Source organism: Cheilinus undulatus, linkage group 2 (assembly GCF_018320785.1).
Source record: "Cheilinus undulatus linkage group 2, ASM1832078v1, whole genome shotgun sequence".
Classification (NCBI taxonomy): domain Eukaryota; kingdom Metazoa; phylum Chordata; class Actinopteri; order Labriformes; family Labridae; genus Cheilinus; species Cheilinus undulatus.
In genome coordinates, this window is record NC_054866.1 from 34,172,194 (window position 1) to 34,199,769 (window position 27,576).

The window sequence follows — 27,576 nt, forward strand, 5'->3', positions numbered from 1 at the left end:
CTCGGCTTTGTTCCTAAAGGACTGCTGGTTCTGTGGAGACCCCCCTCAGCCAGTGGCATTGTTACCTGTCAACGGGGCCGCTCGACACAGTGGCAGATCTTTGTATACAACGGAGTAAACAGCAACGACACGCAGACACACGAGGAGCAACAGGTTTCCAAGCAAGCCTTCGAATCAGATACGGACACAAAACACAAAACAATAACAGCTTTTACAGTGTCGAATAAACAGTTTTCTGTTGCACAAAATAAAGATGAATCCTGTCGTGGGTGTCGAGGCAGAGCCAGTGTTGCTGCATGAGCATTTATTGTGTCAGATATATGCAAAATGACATGTAATTTGGCTGAGTTGCCATCTGAAATTGGAAAAATGAGCTTTTATCCAGCATGGATCGAGGTGTGCAAAATCACACCATTATTTATTCACTGCATCTTTTCTCAGGGGTGGTCTGACTTAGTGTCACAAATGCTAAATGTTTAAAAGAGTACTCCACAGAAGGACTGTGCTTTAGTAGGAAAAACTTAGTTTATGTAGGTAAAAAAGGGATTACATTGATCAAACAATGACATTATTCTATTTTATTCATTTAGATTTAGATTTTAAAATTTCCTGCAGTACAATCAAACAGCTTCAGCTTTGTGTTTTGAATTTGTATCTACTGATTTAAATATCCCTGATTTGTCCAAGTACAAAAATACTGGAGCAGAGGAATAATGTGTAATGCTCAAATACCTCACAAGCAAATGGATTATATCTACACAGCTAAATCGCCAGTGTTGAATCAACACTGATAATGTTAAATCTCATGCTAGAAAAATGTTTTTTTAACACTGTACCATAGTTTTTCCAACACCATGCACAGAAAAATCACCAGTGTTGATCAATCTCACATAGCTTAAATTGAACACTTTTTCAAGTTTTTATAATTCTAAATATATAAGTCTGAGATCATTTTAATTTTAATAATTTAGAAGAAACATTGCCTCCTTGCCCTGATCAATTATGGCAAAGTAAGGGGTCTTACAGTGGAGCAAAGAGACAGATGCAGAGCTAAGATGGGTTCTGAGTTAAAAGTCTGCACTCCCCTCTTTACTGCAGATCATCCCCTACCACAGGCAGGAAGTGACACAGTGGATAACTTCACTCATGGTGCAGAACTGTTTAAAACATTAAAAACAATAATTCACCAGAAGCATGTGGAAAGGGATCCCAGCAGTAATCACTGTACAACATTCAACATTTAAACATATCTTTACTAGTGCCGTCCATCATTTAAAAAAAAAATATATAATTAGTTATAGGCTTTGTAATAATAAATCACAATTAATCGAATTTTTTGTAACAAAACAGTGTGAACAAACTCCTGCATCAAAACTTACCACTAGTTTTTAAACCAGGGGACATTGACGGTGGACAGATTGTCCACTTACGAGTCATTCCAGGATGGTTTTACTCTGTAAAATGTTTATTTTATCCATGAAATTTAAACAAACTTAAGAGGACAGAGAATGTTTTCATGTGGTCCAATTAAGCTTACGTAAAGCGTAAGCTTAATTGGACCGCACATAAACGTAAAGCTTTTTTAGTTTAGTGTTGTGTGATGGCATCAGGGTATGATTAATCAGCATGCATTTTTTAAAATGCATTATTCACCCCCTGCACAGCAAAAACTGGAGTGTTGAATTCTTAGTGTTAAAACTTTCAGTGTTGATTCTAACACTCAAAGTGTAATTGTAACTCCATCCGGAGCTAAATGGCCTTCAGTGTTGGAGTTATTTGACAGTGTTGATCTGTGCAGTGTTAATTTAACTGAAGAGAATTAATTGATTTAAGCCCTGCCCATTGGCATTTCCAATCTGGGAGGCAGAGTTTTCCCATCATGCCTTAGTGCAGAATGTTTAGATGTATTTTAGAAGTTTTAGATGTTTTAGATGTATTTAGTTGTGTTTAGATGTTGCCTGTTGTACAACTATCACTGTCGGAATTCCTTTGATCATGTTTCTGGTTAATTATTGTTGTTTTTTTTTTGTTGTTGTTTTTTTTTTCTGTCTATTCAGTTGGTCATGTCCTGACTGTAGCGATGGACGGCTGACTGTAAAAGAGGCATTGCATATATTAAACTCAGGGCAAACATAGATGCTGTGTTTGTCTTATTGCTCTGACGCTGCCATATGATACCTCACATTGCTTGAGTAATTTGATGTGAGCTGGCAATTTATAATTAATATAAAGTACTTTGCACTGTGTTAAAAAAGCAGCACTGTGGGTGTTAAAAATTAACACTATGAGAGATATTAATTAAACACTTTCCAAAGTGTCAGTTTGACTCAGAATCCGGGGAACTTATGTAAACTCTGAAAAAAGTGTTAAATTTAACACCATGGGGGTTAAATCAACACTGATGATTTGCTATGATAGTGTTAATATTTTACACTCTAATCATTGTTGGTTAACACTTTGCTAGTGTTGACATTTTAACACTTTACAGAGTGCTAATTCAAGACTTTATCAGTGGTTCGCACATAAACCCTGGTGGAGTGTTAATTTTAACTCTGAGGGTGTTAAATTTACAATTTCAAATTTGCAGTGTGTGACAAATTAATCAAAATTAATCTAAAATTTGACAGCACCAATCCAAACACATATAAGTACATCTAAATCACATCTAAACAATCTGCCCAAGGGCATGATGGAAAAACTCAGCCCCCTTGATTTGAAACGGCAGTGGGTGGAGCTTAGATCAAATAACTTTAAAGAGTTGAATGGATCAGCGCTGTCAAATAACTAATACTGAAGGTCATTTAACCCTGAATAGACTTAAAATGATTTTATTTTTTTCAGAGAGGATAACACATAAAAACAGCTTTGTTTATTTACTTAGTGAGTAATGGTTCTGTTGAACTGATGAAGTTCCTACAGGACATTTTGCCTTGTTTGTAGTCTGTTAAAGCTTTTATCCCTTGGGAGACCCCCAAGACTGAGTTTATCCTATATACCAGTGCAACTTATATCCTGGATTTTACAGTAGCCTTGATTATGGAAAAACTACCCAGGATTCCCTGCCTCTAGCTTATAAATGTGGATAACTCTTGTGTTTTCTTTCTCCTATGAGATAAAGTGAATATATGTGTCTCTCAGACTGCAAGTTCAACAAACCAATCAAGCTGAATATTTCAGCTAGGGCCTCGAGATGTTCTGTGATAGTCAAGACAGTTAACCAAGAAAATAACCATTATCTATTATCCGTATCCATTATCTATGTAGCTTGTCCAATTTGGGGTCGTGGGGGACTGGAGCCAGTCCCAGCTGTCGGCTGGTTTCCAGTCAATCACAGGGCTGATAAAGAGAGGCAACAGCCAGGTACACTCAGTCATATGCATGTGCGCAATTTGGTGTTACCAATTAACCTAATGAGCAAGTCCATTTACTGTAAGAGGAAGTTGAAGTACCCAAAGAGGGGAGAGCATGTAAACACAGAGAAAGGCCCTGTTCAACCGAACCATCATGCTTTCAGGCCATGTCAACCACTGCTCCACCATGCAGCCCAAAATAATCATTATCCAGTGCTGTACACATTTAAGGGAAAATGTGTGGAAAAACTGACTCATAAAGAGTGTGCGCCCTCCGTGCTCTTATGTAAGCAGTCATTTATAAAAACCCCTCTGTATAAAACACATGAAGTGTCTCAGAAGTGAAGGGTTTCCCTCCTGAGCAGGTGCTTTGACTCTCAAAGTGCATCGGTGTCATTGTTTTCCTTTGAGGAGAGACTTCCAAAGAGCTCTCAAATTACATCCAGGCGATGAGGATTTGATGTTGACACTGCCCTGAGACCTGGGTAATGATCGTGCTGCTAAGTGTAAAGCCTAGAGGGAATAAGAAACTCCCCGTGCTTAAAACAGGGGCCTGAATGGAGTTCGTTAGCTAGAAAGATTTCGCAGAGAGGACTTGATAAAGAAGGCAGGTCAAAACATCAAAAGAGCACCCAATCAAATCAAGCAAAGCTGTTTATGTAAAAGAGTGCTCAGGGATGAGGGCTGACCCGAATGAAAAACAGAGTTAAAACTCAGAGGGAGACGGCTAACCTACTTCGATGACATTAAAAAGGAAATTCAGCCGATCTATACTGGCATACAGATTCCTGGCTTCTTTTGATTTACAGTTTTATGCATCCAGGCTCCTCTCTTACCTCGCTGTGATTTAATTCATTATGTATGTTTGAATGCCTCACCCCTTTTTCTTGGAATATGTGAGTATGAAGCATCCATCCATGACCAGCAGCGGCCCCTTTTTAAGAGTTCCTAGCTTGTTAGGAGTCCTCATGAGCACTCTTCACACTTTCCCTGTCTTTGCGAGTGCTCTGTGGACTGTAAAGCTACTTTATAAATCAACTTGTATGAATCATTTTGAAACTCACTTTTCTTATTCTCAATTAAAGAGAAAGCACACAAAAGGCCAGCTCTCTCTCTCCTATCTCATTTTCTCCTCGTGTCTCCTTTGTCTTCTCTCTCATTCTCGGCCGTCTCTTCTCCTCGTCCCATTTCCTCCTCTCCTCTCACTCCATCATGTCTCACGTTTGTGTCCCTGTGCTCTGTAACCCTCACTGTCTCTGTCTCGCATGTATCCCCACAGCTCTGAAGGACAGCCGGTTCCAGCTGGTGAATTTCTCTGACAACGAGCTGCGGGTGTCTCTGTCCAATGTGTCACTCTCCGATGAGGGACGCTACGTGTGCCAGCTCTACACGGATCCTCCTCAGGAAGCCTACGCAGACATCACTGTCCTGGGTAGGTGTGAGGGTGCACGTGTGAACCACGCACGCATATCACACCCTTCCCCACACACTTTTTATTCCATGCCTCTTTGTTAGATAAAGTGAATATGAAATAATAGCAATCTTTGATCCTGTTATCTTTAGCAACAAATGTCAGCCAATTAGCTTCTCGCGGAGCTCAACAGCATAACGAAAAAAGGAGCAGATGCTGAAACGGATGGCTCAGACCACGTTGGTTTTGGCAGCTGTGTTGACTCTGTGAATCCCGGTGAATGTTGACTTGGCTGCTCCAAACGAGTCCCCATTGAGAGTCAGCTGTGCCACACTTTGATGCTTCGCAGTGAAATGACTCTAGTTAAGCTTTATTATACATGCAGACATCCTGGGGGATTGAAAGGAATTAAAAGCACTTTAAAGTAATTACTCTAGTTGTACAATTGAAACCTAGCTGCAGTGTATTTCTGAACCATGGGTTGCATTGAAGAGTCCTTGAAATAAACACGGCACTGACTTTATCGCTCTAAAAGAGGGAGTTCAGCAAGTTTGCTGTCACACAAGGCATGAAGAATAACTGTGCTATGTGTTATGCATAGATATGCAGGCATAATATGTAATCGCATATTTATGTGGCTCAGAAATTCTAATAAATCTTTTAAAAGAGGATGCTACCCATACAGTAATGATGGGCTATTTTTGCTGTTATGTTAGTACTTTTCTTTTGACAGTATAAACCACTCACGGATTGGTGAAAAACAGAGGGAAGGATGTTTTCCAAAAAACTCATCTTGCACCTGGCCTTTTGTATTTTCAAGCCATTTCTGACCTATTGTTGAGTCATACAACTGGCATATTGTTTGGTGACACAATGGCTGACCTCAGCTTAATTAACTTCTCAAGGTTTTATCTCCCTCCCCCAGCCAACTGCATCTGCTGAGAGTCATGTGATTTCACCACTGGATTAAGTTTTCTTAATGACATTACATTTTGCCTTTAAAACACAAATCAAACTAAAATAAGGTCAGACTGACAGCACCACATGCTGCCCATTGACTCTCTGTCTGCGATCAATAAGCAAATAATAACTCACCAAAAAACTGAATTTTCCTACATAGAAGTAAAAGAACACTCTTCTGGGGATTGATTTATGAGTATTTAGCATAGCAGATGATGAACACAGTCATGTTTTTAGATTGGGAAATGAGAACTGCATTCTTTACTAGCAGCAGTTAATAAATTAACATGGCTCATTCATTTTTACTTGAGCAAAAGACTCTCCATCATAGGCTATGTGTCACAAACACCTTTAGCATTTTATTATTTAAAAGGAGGGAAAGGATTAAACTTTTAATATTAGTAGGCCCATTCAAAGTTGCAATCCTGGTGCTGTGCCTGACCCATCTGTGACTGTTGGACCTCAGTATGAGCACATAAATTTCAAAGTTTTGGTCATGTCATACACATTTTAGTCTCACAGTGAATCTTTACATTAGTCGCCACTGTTAAAGAGTTGGATGTGTTCAGTCCAAGCAGATGCAGGACTAAAATGTAAACCAGAGACCACTGAGTGCTTTAAAAGTGATCATTAGGATCTTAAAATGGTTCCTGAATAGTACTGTCAGCCAATGTAAACACGCTGAAACAGGCGTAATGTGCTTGTGCTTCTTAATTCTAGTTCAAATCCTGGCATAGTTCTGCCCTATCTATAGCCTGTCCAGGGATTTTTGGTTAGAGCGGTAAAAAGGCTGTCGTCTTAATACAGCCATGATGAAATAAAAACATACAAAATTGTCTCTGCGTCTTTAAAAGCTAAAAAAATTGAAATGTGGAAATATTTCTGAGGTGATAAAAACATGACATTGCAAGTTCTTTGGTCTGCTTCTCACCAAGATTCCTTGAGAGATGTGAGATTTTTTTTTTTTACATAACAGTAAACCACTGTTTTGTTTATGTGGGTGAATTCTACATAATAAGGGTGAAAAGTTGTTAAAAGTTGATTTTCTGGTTTGTGCCGCCAGCTGTTCATAAAGCTCATTATGTGATGGCAATCCAGGAAGGCCACTTTTAACAGCTTTTCTTCCTTGCAATGTGAAATTCATCAGTGAATTGAAAACAATGGTGTACTGTTTGGTAAGAACACCTTGTTAATTGCAGTTTGAGTTAAAAGGTTCCCATGTTCCATTACTTAAACACTAAGAACACTAAAAGAAGAGCCCAGAAAGGTACACACTGTGTCCTTTTAGCCATGCTAAGATAATGTGCATGGTAAATGTTCTTAGAGTAACCTAAGATGGCCTTTATTTGTCATAATACCAGTCTCCATTGTTCATTAAAACAGATTTAATTTTCAAAGTGAAGGTGCCCAACTCTATTTCAGAGGGGCCTTTTACTATCTGACTGCCTGTAGCCACTGACCTGATGGTGGGAATGTGAAAAATGGGCTGTGGGGGCGTCATTCTTTGTGGTGAGTGGCGTGCGACTGATGGCTCCGTTATTAGGAGCTGCATGTTACTGCTCAGCAGTCTGACATTAGCATATAGCTCAAAGCACCGCTGTACATAAGTACAGCCTGACAAAGATTCCAGCAGGGCTGAAGACCAACTGTTACTTCATGCAGTCATTTATGCTGGCAGATTAGCTTCACAGGAAATGTGCTTTCAGTGTCATGAATTTCATTAGTCTTTATGAATGCAGAAATATAAGTAACAAATTAGCAGCAGCTGAATATCATAACACAGCAGGCTTATAAGTTTTAAATCACTCACTTAATGATAATGACGGTTCTTGACACAAAGTTCACCACAAGCATCCCATGTAATCCCAGAAGTTAAAATGTCTGTCACAGGCCTCTGTTTTCTGCTCCAAAATTAATCTTTCATATTCGTATTCATTTGCAGAGTGGCTCCAACTTTTCTTTAGAAATAAATCCAGAGAACACAGTTGTTATAAAACCACTGCATTGTCCTTTTCGGTAACAGTAACTAGCTTAAAGCATCCGTCAAGGAGAAAGCTAGTTTGGTTAACTTTGTACACTCAACAGTGAGTGTAAGCTGTAACAAAGTCAAAGATAACAAAGACCATAGATTGAGAGAGGAGTTGTTATTGGTCAACTTAACTGTCTCTGGAAAATATTCTCTTGTTACATGACATTACCATGGCCAGCTGATTTTTTTTTTATCTTGGAAACACAGATGACAGAGCAGGAAGGATAGCATTCCCTACCCAGCAACAGCAGTGATGGAATTTTTTAATAGGATGAAAAGCTCATTTCACACCATTACACTCCGAAAAAATACCATTTAGGTTTTTTCCTCAGGAAGTTTAAGCAAAGGGTTAATTGTTAAGTTCTGAAATAATAAAGTAAAATTTGAACCAATGACATTTAAAGATTTTTTTTTAATACTAAGGCCCTCTCTAAGGGCCCCTAGAGGGTTCTCAACAGTTTCATACTGTAAAAGCATTTACAGGTCAGCATCGCTGAGAAAGTCAGGGCTCTCTTAAAGCAACAGCTGTCAGCCAAATGTCTAACTACTCACTGAATTAAAGTCTGCTTCTATTTCCTATTGAGTACATAAGAAAATAGTTTGAGTAACAATTTGCTAGTTGTTCTTACTGTACATTTTAGGTTCATTTTAAAAGTGTATCATCTTAAAAAAGGAACTGTAGAATAAAAATGTTGACGTAAACATAGCATTAATCTCCATATTGTGGCAAAATCTTGAATTATATATTTGATGTGTTGCTGTAACATTAGCTTACAAATGAAGTACAGTGCTTTGAAAGAGTATTTGCCTCCCTCCTGATTTCTTTTTTATATTTGTAGCACTTATAAATGTTTCAGATCAGCAAAAACATTTAATATTAGAGAAAGATAACCTGAGTAAATATAAAATGCAGTTTTTAAAAGTTGGTTTTATTTATTAATGGAAAAAGCCATCCAAACCTACCTGGCCTTCATGTGAAAAAGTCATTGCTCCCTAAAGGTAATAACTGATTGTTCCACCCTTGGCAGCAACAACTGCAAGTGTTTACGATAACTGGCTGTGAGGCTTTCATGTCACTGTGGAGGAATTTTGTCCCACTCTTCTTTGCAGAATTGTTTTAATTCAGCCCAGCCGCAGGAATTTCAAGCGTGAACTATGTGTTTAAGGTCATGCCACAGCTTCTCAATCAGATTTAAGTCCAGACTTTGACTAGGCCACTCCACAACCCTCATTTTGTTTTTATTATGACATTCAGAGGTGGACTTGCTGGTGTTTTTGGATCGTTGTCCTGCTGCATAACCAAAGTGGGCTTGAGCTTGAGGTCATGAACTGATTGCTGGACATTCTTCTTCAGGATTTTCTGGACGAGAGCAGAATTTATGGTTCCATCAATTATGGCAAGTCTTCCAGGCCCTAAATCAGCAAAGCAGCCCCAGACCATCACACTACCACACCATGTTTGACTGTTTTTTTCTAGTTAAAAGCTGTGCAAGTTTTTCAGCAGCACACCTTCCAAAAAGTTCAACTTTTGTCTGGTCAGTCCACAGAATATTTTCCCTGAAGTCTTGGGGGATCATCACAGTGTTTTTTTGTTATTGTGAGACATCCAAGTTGGCCTTCGAACCCACCCATGGAAGGCATTTTTGCCCACCCTCTTTCTTATTGTTTAATCATGAACACTGACCTTAACTGAGTCAAGTGAAGCCTGCAGGCCTTAGATGGTGTTCTGGGTTCTTCTGTGACCTCCTGGAGGTGTTTTTGATGCACTCTTGGGGTGGTACGCCAGCCACTCCTGGGAAGGTTCCAAGTTTTCCATTTGTGGATAATGGCTCTCACTGTGGAATACCAAATCCTTAGAAATGGCTTTGTAACCCTTTCCAGACCGATAGATTTTAATAACTGTTTTTTCATTTGTTCTTGAATTATAGATCAAGCCATGATGTCTTTCTTTTTAGATCTTTTAGTCTACTTTGTCAAACAGATTCTATTCAGGTGATTTCTTAATTCAACAGGTCTGGCAGTAATTTAACTCAGCTTTCCAAATAAATGTATTTAATCACAATTAATTCATGATTTAGCTGTTTGACAAATATGCCCAAAAGTGCTTTTTCACAGCGCTCTAGGTCCAGAAAAAATTGAATTTCTGAACATATTAAACTTACATTGCAATGTAATAATGACTGAAAGAGTGTATGGACCGTTTTTATTGTTCAGAGAAGCTGAATAAATGCATCATATGAATTAACCTTGTATAATAGTTTTTCGCAGAAATTGTTGGCTTGAAGATGTATGCATGAAGAAGCTGGTAACCCATAAACCTGCAGTGGTGTAGCTATTTCTTCCCAGTAAGAATCAGGATGCCAACTGGAACTTTCACATGTGTTTTAACCTCTATCATTAAGCTTTACCAGAGTTGTTTAAGTTTATACATGTTGTCATGCATGCCGTTTCTCTGACTATTCCCATCTCCTTGTGTCAGTCCCACCAGGCAGCCCGATCATCGAAACCCGTGAGGACGTGGTCAGCGAGGGGAACGAGACGGAGCTCACCTGCACGGCAATGGGCAGCAAGCCAGCTGCCTCCATCAGATGGATGAAAGGGGAGGAGGAACTGACAGGTCAGTGGAATAACAGCCTCCCACAGTTTGCTTCACATGCTCCGGGCCTGTCTTGCTCTCTGAGGGTGCTTCCTCTGCGTAAAAATCATGGCCCGCCTGTTAAAACATTAATGCATACTGCACTCATTACAGAGTGACACTGACATGTATAGGAAGACCACAGAAGATAATCATGCTTGGCACTGAAGGGCTTGAGGAGGGTACACCTCTACTGCATGATCAAACCATGCATTTACATCTGCAAGAGCCTTACTTCATGCTCATGGAACATTTCAAGATTGTGTGAAACATTCGCCTTTAAGGCACTTTCATACTGAAACTTTTGCTCCAAAGACGCTCATTGGATTTTAAAATGGCTCAAATATTTACAGTTAACATTTAGCTGATGCACATTTTTAAGACTAGCAGGTTTTCAATCTTTAAAACACGAGTTCTCTTCAAGGTTATGAGCTCATATCTGCCCATTTCATCTCCCTTTCAGTGCCTTTTGGCCAGCTGTAGGCTATTGCTGAGAGGGCAATATAATCTGGGGCGTTGAAAAATCCTTATTACCTCTCAGTTATGATTAGAAGTTATCAATTATTCATTCCTGTACAGCAAAAAGAGAGGGACACTCATTTTGGTCATATTTACACAGGGCAGATATCTCTGGGCTTGTTGTCAAATTATATATGTATTAGAATGGAGAGGATTCATTTGGCTTGTTGAGAGATGAAATATTTAGACAAGAGTGAATCTGAAGCTAAATGCCATCTGTGCCTTCAGTGTTCCCTACAGGAGTCGAAGTCAATTTCTGTTTATGAGTTGTCGAGTGTCGTGCACGGGGAGGCAGAGACAACAGGATGGTTAGATCAGCGAAATGCCACTGACATGCTGAGAGAGGCTAATCCATAGTGGCAGCGGATACATAAAGACAGCCAGAAAGTCACGTCCTTCCCGTACCCCAGGAAAACACAAATCACTACTCATTATGGATGTGCTAAACAATTCATTAGCTGCTGTGAGTTTTGAGATAAAAAAAGCACACATCCCGACTTTTGTGGAATTGCTGTGATCGTGTTGTCTTCTCGCCCGCGTGCGGCAGAGACGGCAAGAAAGGAATCCGTCGGCTCATTTAAACACACTTTCAAAGTGGCTGAATTGGTTCTGCAGCCATTTATCATGCTGGCAGGTTGAGAGGGGACTGATGGGCTCCAGCCTGAGAAAGACACAACACACACAAGGTGGCAAAATGCTTGTTAGCATAAATGACAGTTATTATTTAAATGCAGCAGAGTGCAGGTTTGTAACTGTCACTACTGCTGGAGTACGGAGAAGACCAGTACAATTAGATAGATTTATGTAATGTATTCAAATTAGTGTTCAATAATCATGTGAAACTGTCCGCAGAAGATTCTATCAAGTGTCTCTTAACTGAGCTATTCAGTATCAAATACATTTGTCATATATATATATTCAAGTTTAATTTTGTATTTTAACACACACAGATAAGAGCGCAAATATTAAATTCAATCACATAAATGTGTTGAGGCTTGGAAGGCAAAAGAAGGGCTTAGAACAATGGCAGCCACCATTGAACACTGTGGAGCTTCAGTGCCCGACATTTAATTCTCATCTCTTCTAAATAATACATGTTTATATCCTCTAACTATTGAAGAAAAAAAAGAAATTAATTTTTAAACTTCATGGTTTTTGTCACTTTGGACCCTAGACTGTACCCAGGCCTGCTCGCAGAATTTGCTGGGCCCCTGAAAAGTCAGAAAGTGGGCCTGCCCCAGTTGTGTGTCATTGATGATTGTTTGATCAGTAGCAATGGTGCTGGCGTCTTTTCTCATTTTAAAGCTTGAAAGTGTGATAAGCTTTTATTGGGTTTTAATGTTGAAAATGTCCTTTTGTGCTTATTTTTAACTGCTTTTCACCCTTTTTTCTGGCCAATTTTGTCACTTTTGTGCCACTTTGAACCCATTTTGACACTTCAAACAAATCTTGTGTCATGTAACACATTTTTTTGCATCATTTAGGCCAACTTTGGATCCATTTATACCACTTTGTAACCCTGTTTACATCTTTCCCTTCCCATTTTTGGCCCTGTAACTCTTTGTGGCACTTTCTGACAAATTTTCACCACTTTTTTGCCTCTTTTAACCTCTTTTTGCCATTTTGAAGCAGATTTGGCCAATTTTCACTAATTGCTTATTTTAGCCCATATTTGGCACTTACAACCTATTTTTGCCACCTTTTAACCCATTTTCAACGGTCTTTAACCCTCACCACCTTACCCTGGCCTTTTTGCCTCTTAAAACCTTTTGGCCACTTTTAAACGCATTTGCACCACTTATTAACCCATTTCACCCCTTTTTTCTGCTTATTTCTGTGACATTTATCCAATTTTTGCCATTTTTCACAATAACTTGATCAGTTTTCCATTAAAGTTTTCTCAGTTTCCTCTCCTTTTTTTTACTGGCACTCTGAAATGTGACGGCTTACCTGTGAATTCTGCCAATTCCTGTCTAAATGATTAAGTTCAAACTACCCACCCACACTGTCAACATTACCAAAAAAAAGTTAATTCTGTTTTAAGAAAATAGGTTTACATTTTGAAAAAGGCTGATATTGTACTACAGCATAAATGAATAGAAATTTAATTGTTTGTTGTTTTGACACAAGGTTATTATTCAGATTAAAAAACAAAATATGGCCCCTTTGGCTGGGCCCTGACAGTTTTCCCTTTATCCTCCCGGCCTTGATTGTTCCTAGGACACTAATAACTTAAATAGCAGTCAGGTTAGACCCATGAATTAGTTTTGGTAATATTAACTCACCGTTGCCTGCTGCTTTGTGTACATGGAGAATCCTTCATCTTAAGGCTCATACATTTGAAATGTATATGGATATGGCTTTGTACCCATTGTACAATTGTACCCGTTTTGTCTGTAGATCATCTGTTCTTTCAAAGCTTAAAGATTCGCAACAAACACTGCAATGCCAGCACCAATGGGGGCAGTGTTGGGCAATGTAGCCAACAGTTCTAGAGCAGCAAAATACAACAAAGAAGAACAAAAAATGGTGGCACTTAAGCAAACTTTCTGAGACAATAACACAAAATGTGCAAGTTGTTAGAAACGTATTTTGCCTGAATATTTCATTACTTTCAAGACAGAAAAAAAAGTAGCTAAAGAATCAAGAAAGTTTTTATTTTCACACTATAAATGCGTGGCATAGTCATAAACAGCATAAAACATGGCCTTATGGAGAAGTTTCTCTATACAAAAAAATCGCTTCTTGCCTGCCAAAGGGAGTTCCCTGCTGCTGAATGACATCATCTGCAAAGAACTTATTGACCGTGACTTTTAAATGATGCTAATATTCTGAATTTTACACACTTTACCTTTGAAAATTAAAAATAAAAATGTCTAAAACATGTAGATGACAACACAGATCATCATCTTCTCAGCAGAATTGAGCTTTTCTTTACTGTTAGAGAGCAGTTTCATGAATGTGTGATGACACTTGAAAGTTATGAATAACAGCAAAGAAAATAGAATTATATTTAGGAAAATGAAGAAGTATCAGGAATACAAACTACTTTTTAAGAGGTTAAAAAGAATGATAGTAATTATATAAGAGGATCCCCCTCCATTGTTTTCTCTCTTCCTCTCTGGCTGCCTGCTTAATTTTAAAAAGAAATTTGTGTAACATTAGCAGAACTTTCTGTGTTAATTTTTAAACCATAGTTATTAAGTCTTTTTCTGTGGAAAACATCTTAATTTTTCATGATTTTTACATTTTTTCTTTAAAAGAAAAGCTTTAAAGGAATGTGGATCATGGCAGGAATCAATATTTAGTCAAAATTTAAAAGGAATTCTTATCAGATCAAATAAAAGCTGCATTATCTTGGTTTAATTTCATCTGTGTTAATATCGTAAAAGCATGAGCGCAGTGGTTTTAGGAGTCTTAATTGCGAATCAGCTTCTACTTCTAAACCCAGTACTCGCTTTTTCTCAAGCTTTTGACCTAATCCCATTTTCTCTCTGAATAGAAGTTTTTGACATCTAAGCGAGTGCTATTCAGTGAATTTGCTGTGAGATAGTCAAAAGCTGCAGAAAATTAGGTGAGTGAACGCTGGTTTTAGAATCTTTTATGACTTTCAGGGGGTCATTTTTCTAGAAGTAATATTTTTTTAAAGAATCCATTCATAAAAGGTCATAATTCATGTTATGCACAACTTTTCCTTTATAAATAACTGTGAAGATTTCACCTTAAGGATCCTCATCTTCAATGAGAGGCTCTGTTATGACTTTAATATTTTATTCAACGTGAAAACCAAAATGCCATTCTTCACATCTGTTCTGAACAGAGTTATAATGGCTAAAATATTTATCCACTCTCAATAAAATTATTAATTACAGAGCACAAACCTTCTGAAAAGAACTCCTGCTCGAACTTTGCAGGCTTAAATCTAAGTCTAATTACGTTTAGTACAACTGATATCCTATCCTGATGTATGGCGTGGAGCAATTTAGCTCCTATATTATATTAATTGTAGGCTGCTTTACTTACGGAAGTAGCAGTCCTTCATATCCGTCAAGGCGATGTTTGAAACAGCCTGATGAGTGGCTGCCTTTCAGCGTGTTGGCAGGCAGAGGACTCGGGTTAGAAACTGACTGAAAGAAAATGTCACCCTGAGAAGAGGCTACGCTTGATTGCGCTGGGATTGATCAGTGGATGGTGCTCACAAGAGCGTTTGATTTGACGTCTCTGCTGCAACACTCAAATATCCTCTGCATTCAAATTTGAGTCCTTCCGCGACCTGATCCACAGTTGTTTTGCTCATCTGGGTTTGGATGACACTGATAATTGACAAGTGTTGGTCGGCCCTACAAGGATAATAACGTGGCTTGTATGAGGCTGATCTTCAGAACATGACTCGGAACTTTTAGAAGTTGAAAAACTTTTTTTAAATGTTGAAATTAGTTTGGAAGAAGATTCATACCAAACAAGATATGTGACACTAGAAGTCAAGTCAAATAAATCTTTTTTTGATGGTGCAGAGATAAGTGTGAGCGCTGCTGTTTTCCTGACCTTGAAATGAGATTTGTCCATCCCTTTGGTGTTTGCATGATGCAGAGGGCAAATGAGAGACACGTCAGCATGGGACTTTCCATGAGACAAGGCAGGATGGTGCTATTTATGACATTGTGGAAATAGCAGCTCTATTTTTGCTCTAAATCAGCTGTGATGGTAGCAAACTAGGGATGCAGTCATGACATTTTACTTGAAAATTTAAACCCAGTACTTCAAACTGAAGAGGCTTTTTCTTTATTTATTATTTCAATTGCACGTTTCATTTTAGTTTCATTGATTGTTTGATTTAGTTACTCCTTACAAGGAACTCTGTATGATCAAACAGATCCATCATTTCGTATAGATATTTATATCTCTTAAATGTTTATTAAACAAAAAACTCATTAGATATCTTCATTTTCAGAAGGTTTTGAATCAAAAAGTTAAATTAACTCACCAGGAAGCTGTCATGTTTAGTCTGCACTGCACTCTGGGTAATGTGATGTCATGAGGCTTCAGCGGTTCTCTGCCTGTACTACTTCTATGCATTAGTCACACATCATATCTGTTTATTATGAAGGTGATTGCACTGTTAGCGAAGAGAAACTCACAAAGATGTCACTCTCAGTGTAAATCAACATGAATGTAGTTATAGAGGCAAAAAGACAGTGAGTGGAGCTGATTTTGGTGCATACTGAGAGAGGGAGAGTGACACTTTCAGTAGCCTTTAAAAATAGGGAATATTGATGATATACCTCAAACACAAGCAGTGAGTTAACAAGGCGGACCTTTACCCCCATTTTTTTAATGTAAACAGAGACATGTAAGCAGAATGAACCAGGCTACATGGAGCCTAACAAGAAGCAACATATCGTTATGTGAATTGTGCCATCCAGCAATTTTAACAGAAAGAATTATCTGTGCCTTAACTGCATACGACAAAAAGAGACACAGGTTATTTAAGTTCACCTTTGAACCATAAGTCATAGCCATGTACTTTTTTCCCTCTGGAAGCCCTCTGCCTCGCCGTTCTAATGATGCTATTCATGCTTTTGTAGTCCATATAGTAGATTTTCTAGCAAGCCTGGAACTCGGATGACTTTCCAGGTTCTTTAAAGATTAAATTCACACCATAAATTTTGATACTGAACGTCCATTTTTTATAGTTTCTTCTGCTAGCTTGGCATTAACCACCATGTTGGGCTCCCAAAACAGATGTCACATGAGCTCTAAAAACCAATGGCAGGCTGTTCCGTTGTCACACCATGGTTTACAAAACAGCACAGGTAGACACTGAAACTGAAGAAAGTACTGAGTTGTCATAAATAAGAGTAGTCATGAAAAAGATGTATGACTATAACAATGCCATGCTTTCGCAACACCCCAAATATGTGTTACAGTGAGCTGTGGGTGATTTCAGGCACAGCCAATGTCATAATATTTTGCAGATTTTTGTAACTAAACTCCCAGGCTGAGAAATGTCAGAGGTATTTGGCCTTATTTCTTGCATTAATTTATTTATTTCCTACTTTATCAATCAGTTTTTGCTTGTTCAATTATATTCTGTCACATTTAGTTATCATAAACCATCCAGTTATAAGCATTTTTTCCCACCATGTAGCCCACATCTGCTTTGTGCCAGTTTAGTCTCAGCCGTTACAGTATTGCAGTACTGTGATTGGTTTGACACTATTATTGTGACTGGCTGAGAGGATAATGGCTCATCATCACTCCCCTCCAATTAATCCCCTACCGCACTTCACCCGACTCTCTGAACAGGTGCGCTTGGAAGCACCCTCATTGACCTCACAAATGTGACCCAGTGCAGCACTTCAGCCTTTGTGATTGCACGATGACAAAGAGGCCTTTATTGTGAAATTTCAGAAGCTATTTGGTGGGGAATAGGATGGCATTGTTCTCTGATCACAGCACTATGCTTTAACTGAAGATGGTCAGGATTGACTCATTTGAATGTGCCTCATTAATGTTTCAGATTAAAGTCAGATAACATAATGTAGTCCTTAAACACACACTTAGAGGAGGGTAAAAGGTCATATATGATATAAAATTCATGTCTATAGTATGTGTTATGTACATACTTTAAAAAATATAGTTTTTGAATATTGATTTTTTTTTTATCTTTAGTGTATAGAAATGAAAAAGTTCCCCTGTATAAATGTATTGATAACCTGCAACATTATTAAAAATCAGTAAAATATGGACAGATTAAATCCAAATGACATATATATATATACACACACACAGTGCTTAACAAATTTATTAGACCACCTGTCATATTTGTCTCAGAGACCATCCAGCATCATGAAGTGCTTTAATGCAGACTCTTTCATTTTCAGTGAGCTCTCCCCTTTTTACCATTTTGAACAGGAATGAGGGATTTCAAACTGAATTCCTCTTTGAGCCGACTCACTGGGCTTCTCTGAGAAGTCAGAAATTAATCAAGCATAACATTCAACCACTAAAACTCATTTTTCTCTTCAGGAAAGCAAGTAAAGAACTATAATATGACACATGAATCAAGAAATAATAATGTGCTTTACTATTTTTTCAGTTTTTTTGTAAATCAGTAAATTTGAAAATTCATGGATAACAATAATAATTTATCTGGCACGCCGGTAGTCGAGTGGTTAAGGCGCATGCCATATACGCAGGTGACCCAGGTTCGAATCCGGCCCGTGGCACTATTTCCTGCATGTCTCTCCCCGCTCTCTCCCCTGTTTCCGACTCTATCCACTGTCCTATCAAATAAAGGCAAAAAGGCCAAAAATAAATCTTAAAAAAAAAAACAATAATAATTTATCTATTTTAGCATTAAAAATATCATTTGGGTTAAAGAGCTTCTACATATTGGTGTATTAACCATTGCAGAAACATAAAAAATGATTTTGGTTATTACCAATGCTGTTAATTTAGGGCAGCTGTGGCATAAACCTTACTTTGGGTGGTGGTCTAATAAATTTTTTAAGCATTATATATATATATATATATATATATATATATATATATATATATATATATATATATATATATATATATATATAAATCTTTTTTGGCTTATCTTTGTTTTAAAAAACTTTTCTTATTTTATCTAAATTTATTATCAGTGTCCCTCATTAAGAAAAAAATTGTCTCTTTTTTTTTGTTGGTGGAAATATTTCAGTATCTCATGACTTGATTTCACTCCTATTCTGTGAGTCCAAATTCAAGTCTGTCACACTCTAAGAAGCCTTAGAATTTATTTGACAATATAAAGTTCTATAAAATGTATTCAAGATAATGCTAGCCTTTATATGAACAGTTCTATCAGCTGATTAGAATAATATAAATTCATGGACAAAAATGGAAACAAAACGTTTATTTTGGCTTAAGTTGTAAGATTATTTATCATAAATACAATTTCTGAGCATGAGTCTGAAACCTAAATATACATCTGAAAATTTGCCAGTGAACAAATGATGTGATCATAAATCTAAGCTTCACATCAGCATCGTTAGCTCTAAGTTAGCTCATTAGCACACTAACAGCTACCATAACTTTGCAGCTAACAATAGCCAAAAACATTCTCCACTGACAACACCAACAAATCATCCAAACAGATAACTGACCACTGCTTTGTCAACATGACCCATGTTAAAATTCTGCACTACAGATGGAAACTGAGTCTTACTGTCAGTTGTCCCATATTAGTGCTCATAAACTGATGATCTCAATTGTAACCTCTGCTAAAACAGCAGAGGTTACAATTGAGATCATCAGTTTATGAGTTTATGCTGTTACAAAAATGTTAAGGATCAAATAAAGTCAATTCAAAAATATTATTTTACGGACATTTTGAATGGTTCAGAATCACAGACATTTTTTATATTTTTGTCTCTGTTGTGATTTTTTTTTCAGCACCTCTAGCAAACCTCAAATAAAATTATTTATTTTATTTAAAAGAAAAGGTTTTTTTGTGATTTGTATTGTCAGACTTGAAATAAACTAATCAAATTATTGATTAATTGAAATCAGACTAAAGTCTTTGAAAAGAAATTTCAAAAATCATAATAAATTGCTATAAACTCTGATCTTGAACTCAGTAATGTGATATTGTATTGTGAGTGGGGTATATTGTATTTTTACAGCATTCCTATTTGTCAGATAATGCTGTTAACCATCTGACTAGTTTAAACTATCTAACTTCAGTGAAAGCCATTTATTTCCCAGTGTAATGATATCGTGTAGCTGATGTATCTGCTAGCTAATGGTCAGTGTGCCTTTTCTAAGAGCCTGTTCAACCTTCCACAGCTGCCAGGGTGGTCAGATTTTATACGACCACTTACCTATCCCACTACTGTAAAATTTTATGTAGAAAGACCTTGGGTGGGTGGGTCTGTGTGCATTGCACACTGGTTAATATCTATCAAGAGGCCACATATGTGTGTGCTGGTGATCATCAACTGTGGAACAACAGTGTTTTGCCCTGCCTGAGTCCGGCCAGGCTCCCCTGCGACAAGGCTGAAATGGAAGTGTGCTGCAGGTCAGAGCGGGGCTGTAATTATTTCCTCACTTCATTAAGTGCGAGTAAACCATCACACTCAGCACTGCAGCTAATGCGATGCCCCTGTGGCATTGTAATGCTCTCTAAATGAATGCCCCTCTGACAGCCCGGGGCCTAGTGGGCAGCAGATTACTGCAGGGTTAGCCCCAACAATGCTCAGCCCTCCAGCTGCAGAGGCATTCATTATCAGGCTTCTATGACCCAGGCGCTCCACAGCTCTCCTCCGTCATAATCGAAGGCCCCCCGGCCCTATCTCAATCCTCTAAAGTCTCATTCGGGCCCCACATCACCAAATCATAAATTAAATGTAAATGCCATCTGAAAGCTCTCCACTTTGACAGGTAATGTGCTTTAATAGATGTGTTTGCTTCTTAGGGTGACTGCTGGTTGCTGCTGCAGGATTGTTTTAAACTGTTTGGCCGTTCATGCTTGTGATGTTTTTCCAGGTGAGACAACAGTAGAGGAGACGTATGACAGGATGTTTACTGTCACCAGCCGGGTGAGATTTTTTGTCACCAAAGAAGATGATGGAATACCGGTGGACTGCATCATTGACCACCCAGCTGCGAAGGACCTCCTGGCTCAGAGAAACCTGGAAGTACTATGTAAGTGACCTTCAGCTGCAATCTTTACCAACAGCTTCAGACAGCCCAAAAAGATAGTGCCACAGATTCTCCCTTGCCTGGGTGCTCTCTGAGATTATCTATGTTAAAGAGGGGTGGTGGTTAGATCATGTAGTGCCTATAAGAGTATTCAGCCCCTTGGATGTTTAATATAATTTGACTTTTTTGACCATTCTTTTTCTTTTTCTTTTTTACAAAGTACCTATTTAATGTCAAAGTGAAAGCAGATTACTACTATAATACTTTATAGCCATCTGTATCTGGAAGGTCTAGGCACTGGTTATTCAGTTTTCCTGGCTACTATTACACCATGAAGATAAAAGAACACTCCAATCAGTGTCTTTTTTTGGTGTCTTATACAAAAGTGCAAGTTACCAAAAACTGCACAAAACCACTAACCCCCACTGTGAAGCATGGTAGTGGTAGCATCATGCTGTGGGGATGCTTGTCAGTACCCAGCCCTGGAAGGCTTGTAAAGGTGGGGGTTAAAATGGATGCAGCAAAACATAGGGGAATCCTGGAAGACAGCTTTTCTCAGTCTGCAAGAGAACTGTGTCTTGGGAGAAGATATATCTTCCAGAAAGCATACAGCAAAAGCTACACATAAATGGTTTAAAAACAATAAGGTCAAGGTTCTTCAGTGGCAGAATCAAAGTCCAGACCTCAGTCCAATAGAGAATATGGCTGGACTTGAAAAGGGCTGTTCATGCCAGATCCCTGTGTAACCTGACAGAGCTTTGATCAGTTTGCAAAGAAGAATGGAGTAAAACTGCAGTGTCCAGATTACTTGGAGGTAGTGTTGTACTCAAGACCACACAATCTGAGACCAAGACTTGCCTGAGACCAAAGTCCACCAAGACCAAGACAAGGCCAAGACTTTGAGGGTCGAGACTGAGTCAAGACCAAGACCATAACAATGAATTTAAAAAAACCATGACAAGGTCAAACAGTTGAAGAGCATTCTCTCTTTAATTTTAGTTTTCTTTTTAATAGATTTGACAGATAGAAACACAATGTGCAAAAATCTCAAATCTTAACAAATTGGCTTAAAAACATATTGTGAAAAATAAATCCTTATATGTATTTAAAAGCATCTGACAAGTCAGGGATTATTCTAAATATCTGAAAATGAGATATTTATCTAGATTTGTCAGGTGAATGAGTCAGAGGTGTTTCTGACTAGAAATAAGATGGACTGATGTCTGGGTTTTTGCAGGTGTAGCTATTTGTTGTTTTATCAAGTGCTTCTCCCTATTATCCCATTAATGAAGTCAAAGAATAGCAGATCAGTGCTGGTCTTGACTGATCTTGATGGGAAAATCCAGAGTCCAGTCAGTCCGAGAGTGAGACAAGACCGAGTCAAAATGCTCTCGAGTCCTAGACAAGACCAAGACATTCAAAATGTGGTCTTGAGACCGGTCTCAAGACCAAGACCGTTCTCAAGTACTACAACAATACTTGAAGGCAATGAATTTTTATGCAGTCACTTGTTTTACTGTGCATATTTTTATTTAATTGACATTACTTTGTAGAAATCTGTTGTGTTGTGTGTTGACATTAAAGAGGTTTTTTTTGTCAAGAAACCAAAATTATACTGATCATGATAGATTTATGTAATCAATAAAAGGGTATCACATCAAAGGGAGAGATAAAAACCAGCAAATCTTACAAAAATATAGAAAAATATCACCACTCAGAGTCACTTAAAGGACTTTTGAAGCTATTAAAATAAACATCAATCTTTTTTCCTAAATCAAGTTTAAAAACTCCAAGGGCATGCAGATGAGGGCTTTTGAGCCAAAACAGTTGCTTTTTTCTGTTTAGTATGGGAATTAATCATCCAGATGATTTATTCATAAAAAATAAATACATCAAGAGAAATGTTTTGACTGTGTTAAAGCATTTAAGTGTTATTTCCTACCAATTCCCTGGTAGATATTTGATGCAGGAGGAATATTTTGTAAGTTATGATGATAATTAGATCAGAGATGTTGAGTGCAACATTTTTGGCTGTAGTATAACATTTAATCATCATATGCCACATTGAAATTAACAGGGATTCAGCGTTTGGGGGCAGGATATTAATGACCTGGTTTCTGTGACACAAATGGATTTTACTGTTCGATTTTTTTGTTTGCAAAGTACAGTAGAGTGCAACATTAATTTATTCAGGAGTACTCCCATCATAGATTTAGTAATTTATTGCAAAATGGATGTATAGTTTTCTTGGTGGTGATGCTTTGACTTTCCAGGTACAGCAGTCCCATCGCCACCCCCACACCCCCCATAGAGAAAGATTGATACATTTATGATGTTGCATGTCAAGTACAATGAAATTTGGCAATTATTCACTCCTTAGCAGCATAAAAGTGAATATGAGGGTGTAGGAAAAGCTTCAGGCTTGAAGGGAAGATGCTGGGGCAGTAGAGGTGAAGCTTTGCCAGCAGCAATGTAGTGTGATCAGCACTGGTGAAGCAAGGATCAGTGAGAACAACATATATTTAAATGGACCGCCTAGTTGAGAGAAAGAGCTGTTATTGTCTGCTGGAGTTGGGAGACAATAATTAAATCATCTGGCAGTCAGCTGATTGCAGCTAAGCATATGACTGTGTCCTGCCTGAACTTACGCTGAGTTTCATGAAGTCACTAAGTTGAAATGACACTACCACATCTAGTTCAGCAGAATAAAACTTCAGAAACTAAAACAAAGTGGAATGTCTGTGCATTTCTGTTTTTCAATGCAATATTTTGTATAAAAATAATAATGATAATAATAGTGATTATTTTGATTATTACTATTAGTTGTAGTAGTAGTAGTATAACTCAGGCAAGTATAACTACTGCAATCCTAGGATGTAAAGATGTGGAGGGGGTTTTGGGGGGAAACATTCTTTAGGTTATCGTTCTCTATTTTGATGCTATTTTATGAAGCTCAGCATTAGATCAGCTGACAACCAGCTGATCCCAATTATTGCCTCCCAGCTCCCAGAGCCAATCACAGCTTTCTCTCAACACAGCGGTGTGTTTAAAAATGACATTCTTCTCACTAATCCCTACTTGCATAAATGCTGATGCACCACACTGCTGCTGCTTCTGCTAAAGCTTAACCTCCTCCACCCCAGCCTCCTCCTTTACAGCATAAAGCTTATTGAACCCTCATATTGAGATTCATGCTACAATGGATTAATTGCTTTTAAACTAATTTTATTGTATTCAGTATGCATTGTCATTAATGTAGCTATCTATATGTGGGTTTCTAGCTATGCACGCCCTGGAAAGTCAAAGCATGCTCTCTCCCAATTAAAACTGCATATCTATATTTGCAATGAAATGGTAAAATGTATGACATGAGTGTTCCTGCCTGAAATATACTATGGAGCCCTCCATGTGATGACATGCAGCTGTTTGGCTGAATAGACGGAAGCAATCGTGTAACTAAAGTAACATTTAATTTTAGCACCAATGAAATGCTGCCTAAATAATGTAAATTATCATTTTACTTCAAGTTTCTCTGGTCTATTCTTTCATACTCACAAGCAGTCTGGTAACAATCAGAACCAAGAGGTGTTGAACATTTTCACTCAGGGTCTGAACTCTGACATCTTCCCTCTGCTTGCTATGTCGTAGGGCGCAGAGAGATTAGGCATGCACTCAAAAGAGAGTGAGAGAGGAGAGGAACGGGGAAGTTGACAATGCAGTCATTTTTTTTTTACATTTGAGGCATCATTCAGAATGGTTCTGGGCTCACACTGGTGCCCCCTAGAGCATGCAGCCCCCCTAGCATTTGCCTACGCCTGGGGCCGGCTCTGGATGCCTTATATTACCAACAAAACTTTGCCATGCTTTTAAGCCACCCATTGTCTTTTTCAGGGCCATTGCAAGATTTAAAAATCCTAAGTTGTCTTTTACTGAATAATTTATTTATTATTATTAAGCCTGTATTAAGCACAATCCTTATTTCAGGCATATAATCAAATACTAATCCTTAAATCCCTCTTTCTTCAGAGAGGTTTACTAAAATGCTAACTCATATCTGTTTGTGATCTTGTCCCGCAGTAGTTACCCAGCTGGGACATAGAGAGGACAAACCATGTGTCAGCAGTATATGACTAGGTGCAGTGATGACATGTTTCCTCTGACAATCAGATCACACTGTAGATACAATATACTTTCACTGCTTGCCTTTTATCCATGGATCATGTAGTCCTGGTATTCCCTTTTTACAGCATTCTGCCTACTTTAGTTCACAGGATGCAGTCACCAAATGGGAGGAAATACACCCATAACGCAGGTGTCAAGACCTGTTTAGGTGTTCTTAAATTGTCTCGTGAGTTGGAGAGGTAATAAAGGCTGCCTTGAACAAGGTGTCCTTTGTACTGTTTGTAAAATATTACTTTTTTTCAGGTAGACAAATGTTTTGTGTGACCTTTGAAAGAAAGAGAGATAACTTGACTGGAATCACTTGACATTTTGGTAATCTTTGGTTACCATTCATGAGGAGTAAAATAAAACATTGAACTGTGAGGTACTGCAGTCTGACAGAATGTTTTTGAAGCCCTTTTACTAATTTAATCTTCATCTTTGTTTTATGTTGTGATCTTTTTCTCTTATTATGTTGAAGTTCAATAATTGTTTCACTTTGGCTTTTGTAAAAAGGGGAAAGAGCAGGGTTTCTTTAACTTTATCAATCTGAATGATTGTAAAGATGTATCTTTTTCTTGTCAGACAAACCTGAAGTGAAGATTGTGGTGACTTATCCTGAAGGTTTAACCAGAGAGGGAGACAATCTAGATTTGACGTGTATTGCAGAGGGAAAACCACAGTGAGTACTCATGCAGATTGACCCACTTCACACGTAGCGAAACTCACCAAAAATGTGCTTTAGTTTCATACTTTCTACTCTATACTCCTTTTCTAACAGTCCAAGCGCCCCTTTAACCTTTACAATTCAATGTACCATTTAAATGTTACCAGTTGTTAGCATGCTGGGTAAAATACATCATTAGACGGGGCCTGCCGATGGCCCTGCTCAGACATTCTCAGATTTGACCTTTATTTCAGATTTATAGCGTGGACGGACAGCAGCTGAGTGATGTGTGTGGTATTTATGCTCTCCAGTCCCCATCAGATCAACTGGCTGAGAGTAGACGAGGATGTGCCGCCCCACGCCGTCGTCACTGGCTCTGACCTCTACATCGAGAACCTCAATAAGTCGTACAACGGCACCTATCGCTGTGTGGCATCCAATGCTGTGGGGGAAGCCTACGATGACTACGTCCTCTTTGTATATGGTAGGTATTTAATTCATTGTGCGTGATGTTTTTAAGCATCAAGATTCAGAACATGTAACTGCCTACAGTGGCTGTAGCAGTCAGAGGGATTGTACTGGAACAAAAAAGGGTTTACTTGAACATTAAAACCACAAACAGCAACACATCTCAGACATGTATTCACTACTAAGAGTAAAAAGGGGCTGAAAATCACAGATGGTGGCTGCAGATGACAAATCCACAGAGCTCCAAATTTGTGTTAAAATTTTGAGAGTGAACTATGCTGTTGTTGCATATAGAGTAAAATCAGGTAGAGGAAGTGGCTTTTAAAGGAAATGATTTTAACTTAAGTAGAGAATTTTAATGGTAGGTTTGTAGTTCTCATGCCAAAGGTTATGCAGCAGAGTATTCCAGGTCTTTATTACATATTTACTCTTCCATAACTCTGCAAAATCTACATGCAGGATTGCATTGCTCCTAACCTTAGTAAATGTGTCACCAAGTTACTAAAATGTGGTATTCATAATTGACCAGCCCAAGACTTAAAGGAGAACTTTAGTTTGAGAATAATTCACAGAGCTGGGCACACATCCATTCATCCACTATTCTATTTTTTTATCTAACCCGTATTTACCCAGGTTATCTCACTGAGGCAGGGGACCATGCTCTCAAAAGAAATTTGATTTTCACTGACAAACAACAATTAATTACTGACAAACAGATCTGTTAAAAAAGCTCCTACAGCACTTAGTTGTTGGGGTCAACCAGTATTGGCGTTGCAGAGCTGATACTTCTACCAATACCAATTATAGTGCCTATAAAAGTATTCACCCCCTTGGATGTTTTTAAATCAGTTTTATAAAATTGCATTTATTTCATTTACACTTCTTTGTAGAACTTTTTTTTGTCAGTAAAGCCAAATTATATGGACTGTATTTGATTTATAAAATCAACAAAAGGGTAAAACATCCAGGGGATTGAATTGTTTTTATAGGCACAGACACAAGAAACAGCACACAGCAACACACAAGCAGCAGTAAAACAGGAAGTGATGCCATACGCTTCTCATGCCCCCCCTCATCAAGGTGTTGATTGGCCATACTTATGTGATGTCTAGCTATTAAGATAGTGATGTAGATAGAACATAAAGTGATGCTATGAATAGTGAAAATAAAGACATACCTCACAGGGCAGCTATAGTAGTGCACTGTTTGACTGGTGAAGTTGAGACCTGCCAATGTTCTCACAGTGAAGATTACCTAGATATTAATGAATCTTTCATGATTAAATGTGACTACAGGATAAAAATAAGCATGGCTAACTATCAATGTCCTGGGCTGGCTGTCCCTTTACCACAGGCTGTCCTGGCATGTATTACAGGTGCTGCAAAAATCATAAAACAAGGGAAAGAATACAGATGAAATCCTGGCTTGAATGAAGGTACAGTTATGTTTATGTTTGTAAGTAGTGAAAGTATGCATTCCAGCTGGTTACGCTGCCTAGTCTGTTCACTCTCATCAGAGGAACTATGACCTATAACCTTAAATATCAAACGATATTGATGATATGTGCCCACCTCTGTATATATTATGTCCAAAGTCCACAGCTGCCCAAAGACATACTGGAAAGTAGCATCTATCCCCTCTGCAACAAAGTCTGTCCATTTCTCCAACTTTTTTTTAAAGGTTTCT

The 27,576-nt window shown here is 38.2% G+C and overlaps 1 protein-coding gene across 3 annotated transcripts in view; it reads left to right on the forward strand.

The window, feature by feature from the left end:
- cadm1b (cell adhesion molecule 1b) overlaps nt 1-27,576 on the forward strand; it is a 314,331-nt gene that overhangs the window by 231,631 nt on the left and 55,124 nt on the right. For all 3 annotated transcript variants that reach the window (XM_041813540.1, XM_041813548.1, XM_041813530.1), the window contains 5 exons: nt 4,630-4,782; nt 10,230-10,367; nt 20,439-20,597; nt 25,341-25,437; nt 25,734-25,906. In XM_041813540.1, coding sequence (XP_041669474.1) covers nt 4,630-4,782; nt 10,230-10,367; nt 20,439-20,597; nt 25,341-25,437; nt 25,734-25,906 — 720 coding nt within the window. The remainder of the gene's footprint in view (nt 1-4,629; nt 4,783-10,229; nt 10,368-20,438; nt 20,598-25,340; nt 25,438-25,733; nt 25,907-27,576) is intronic.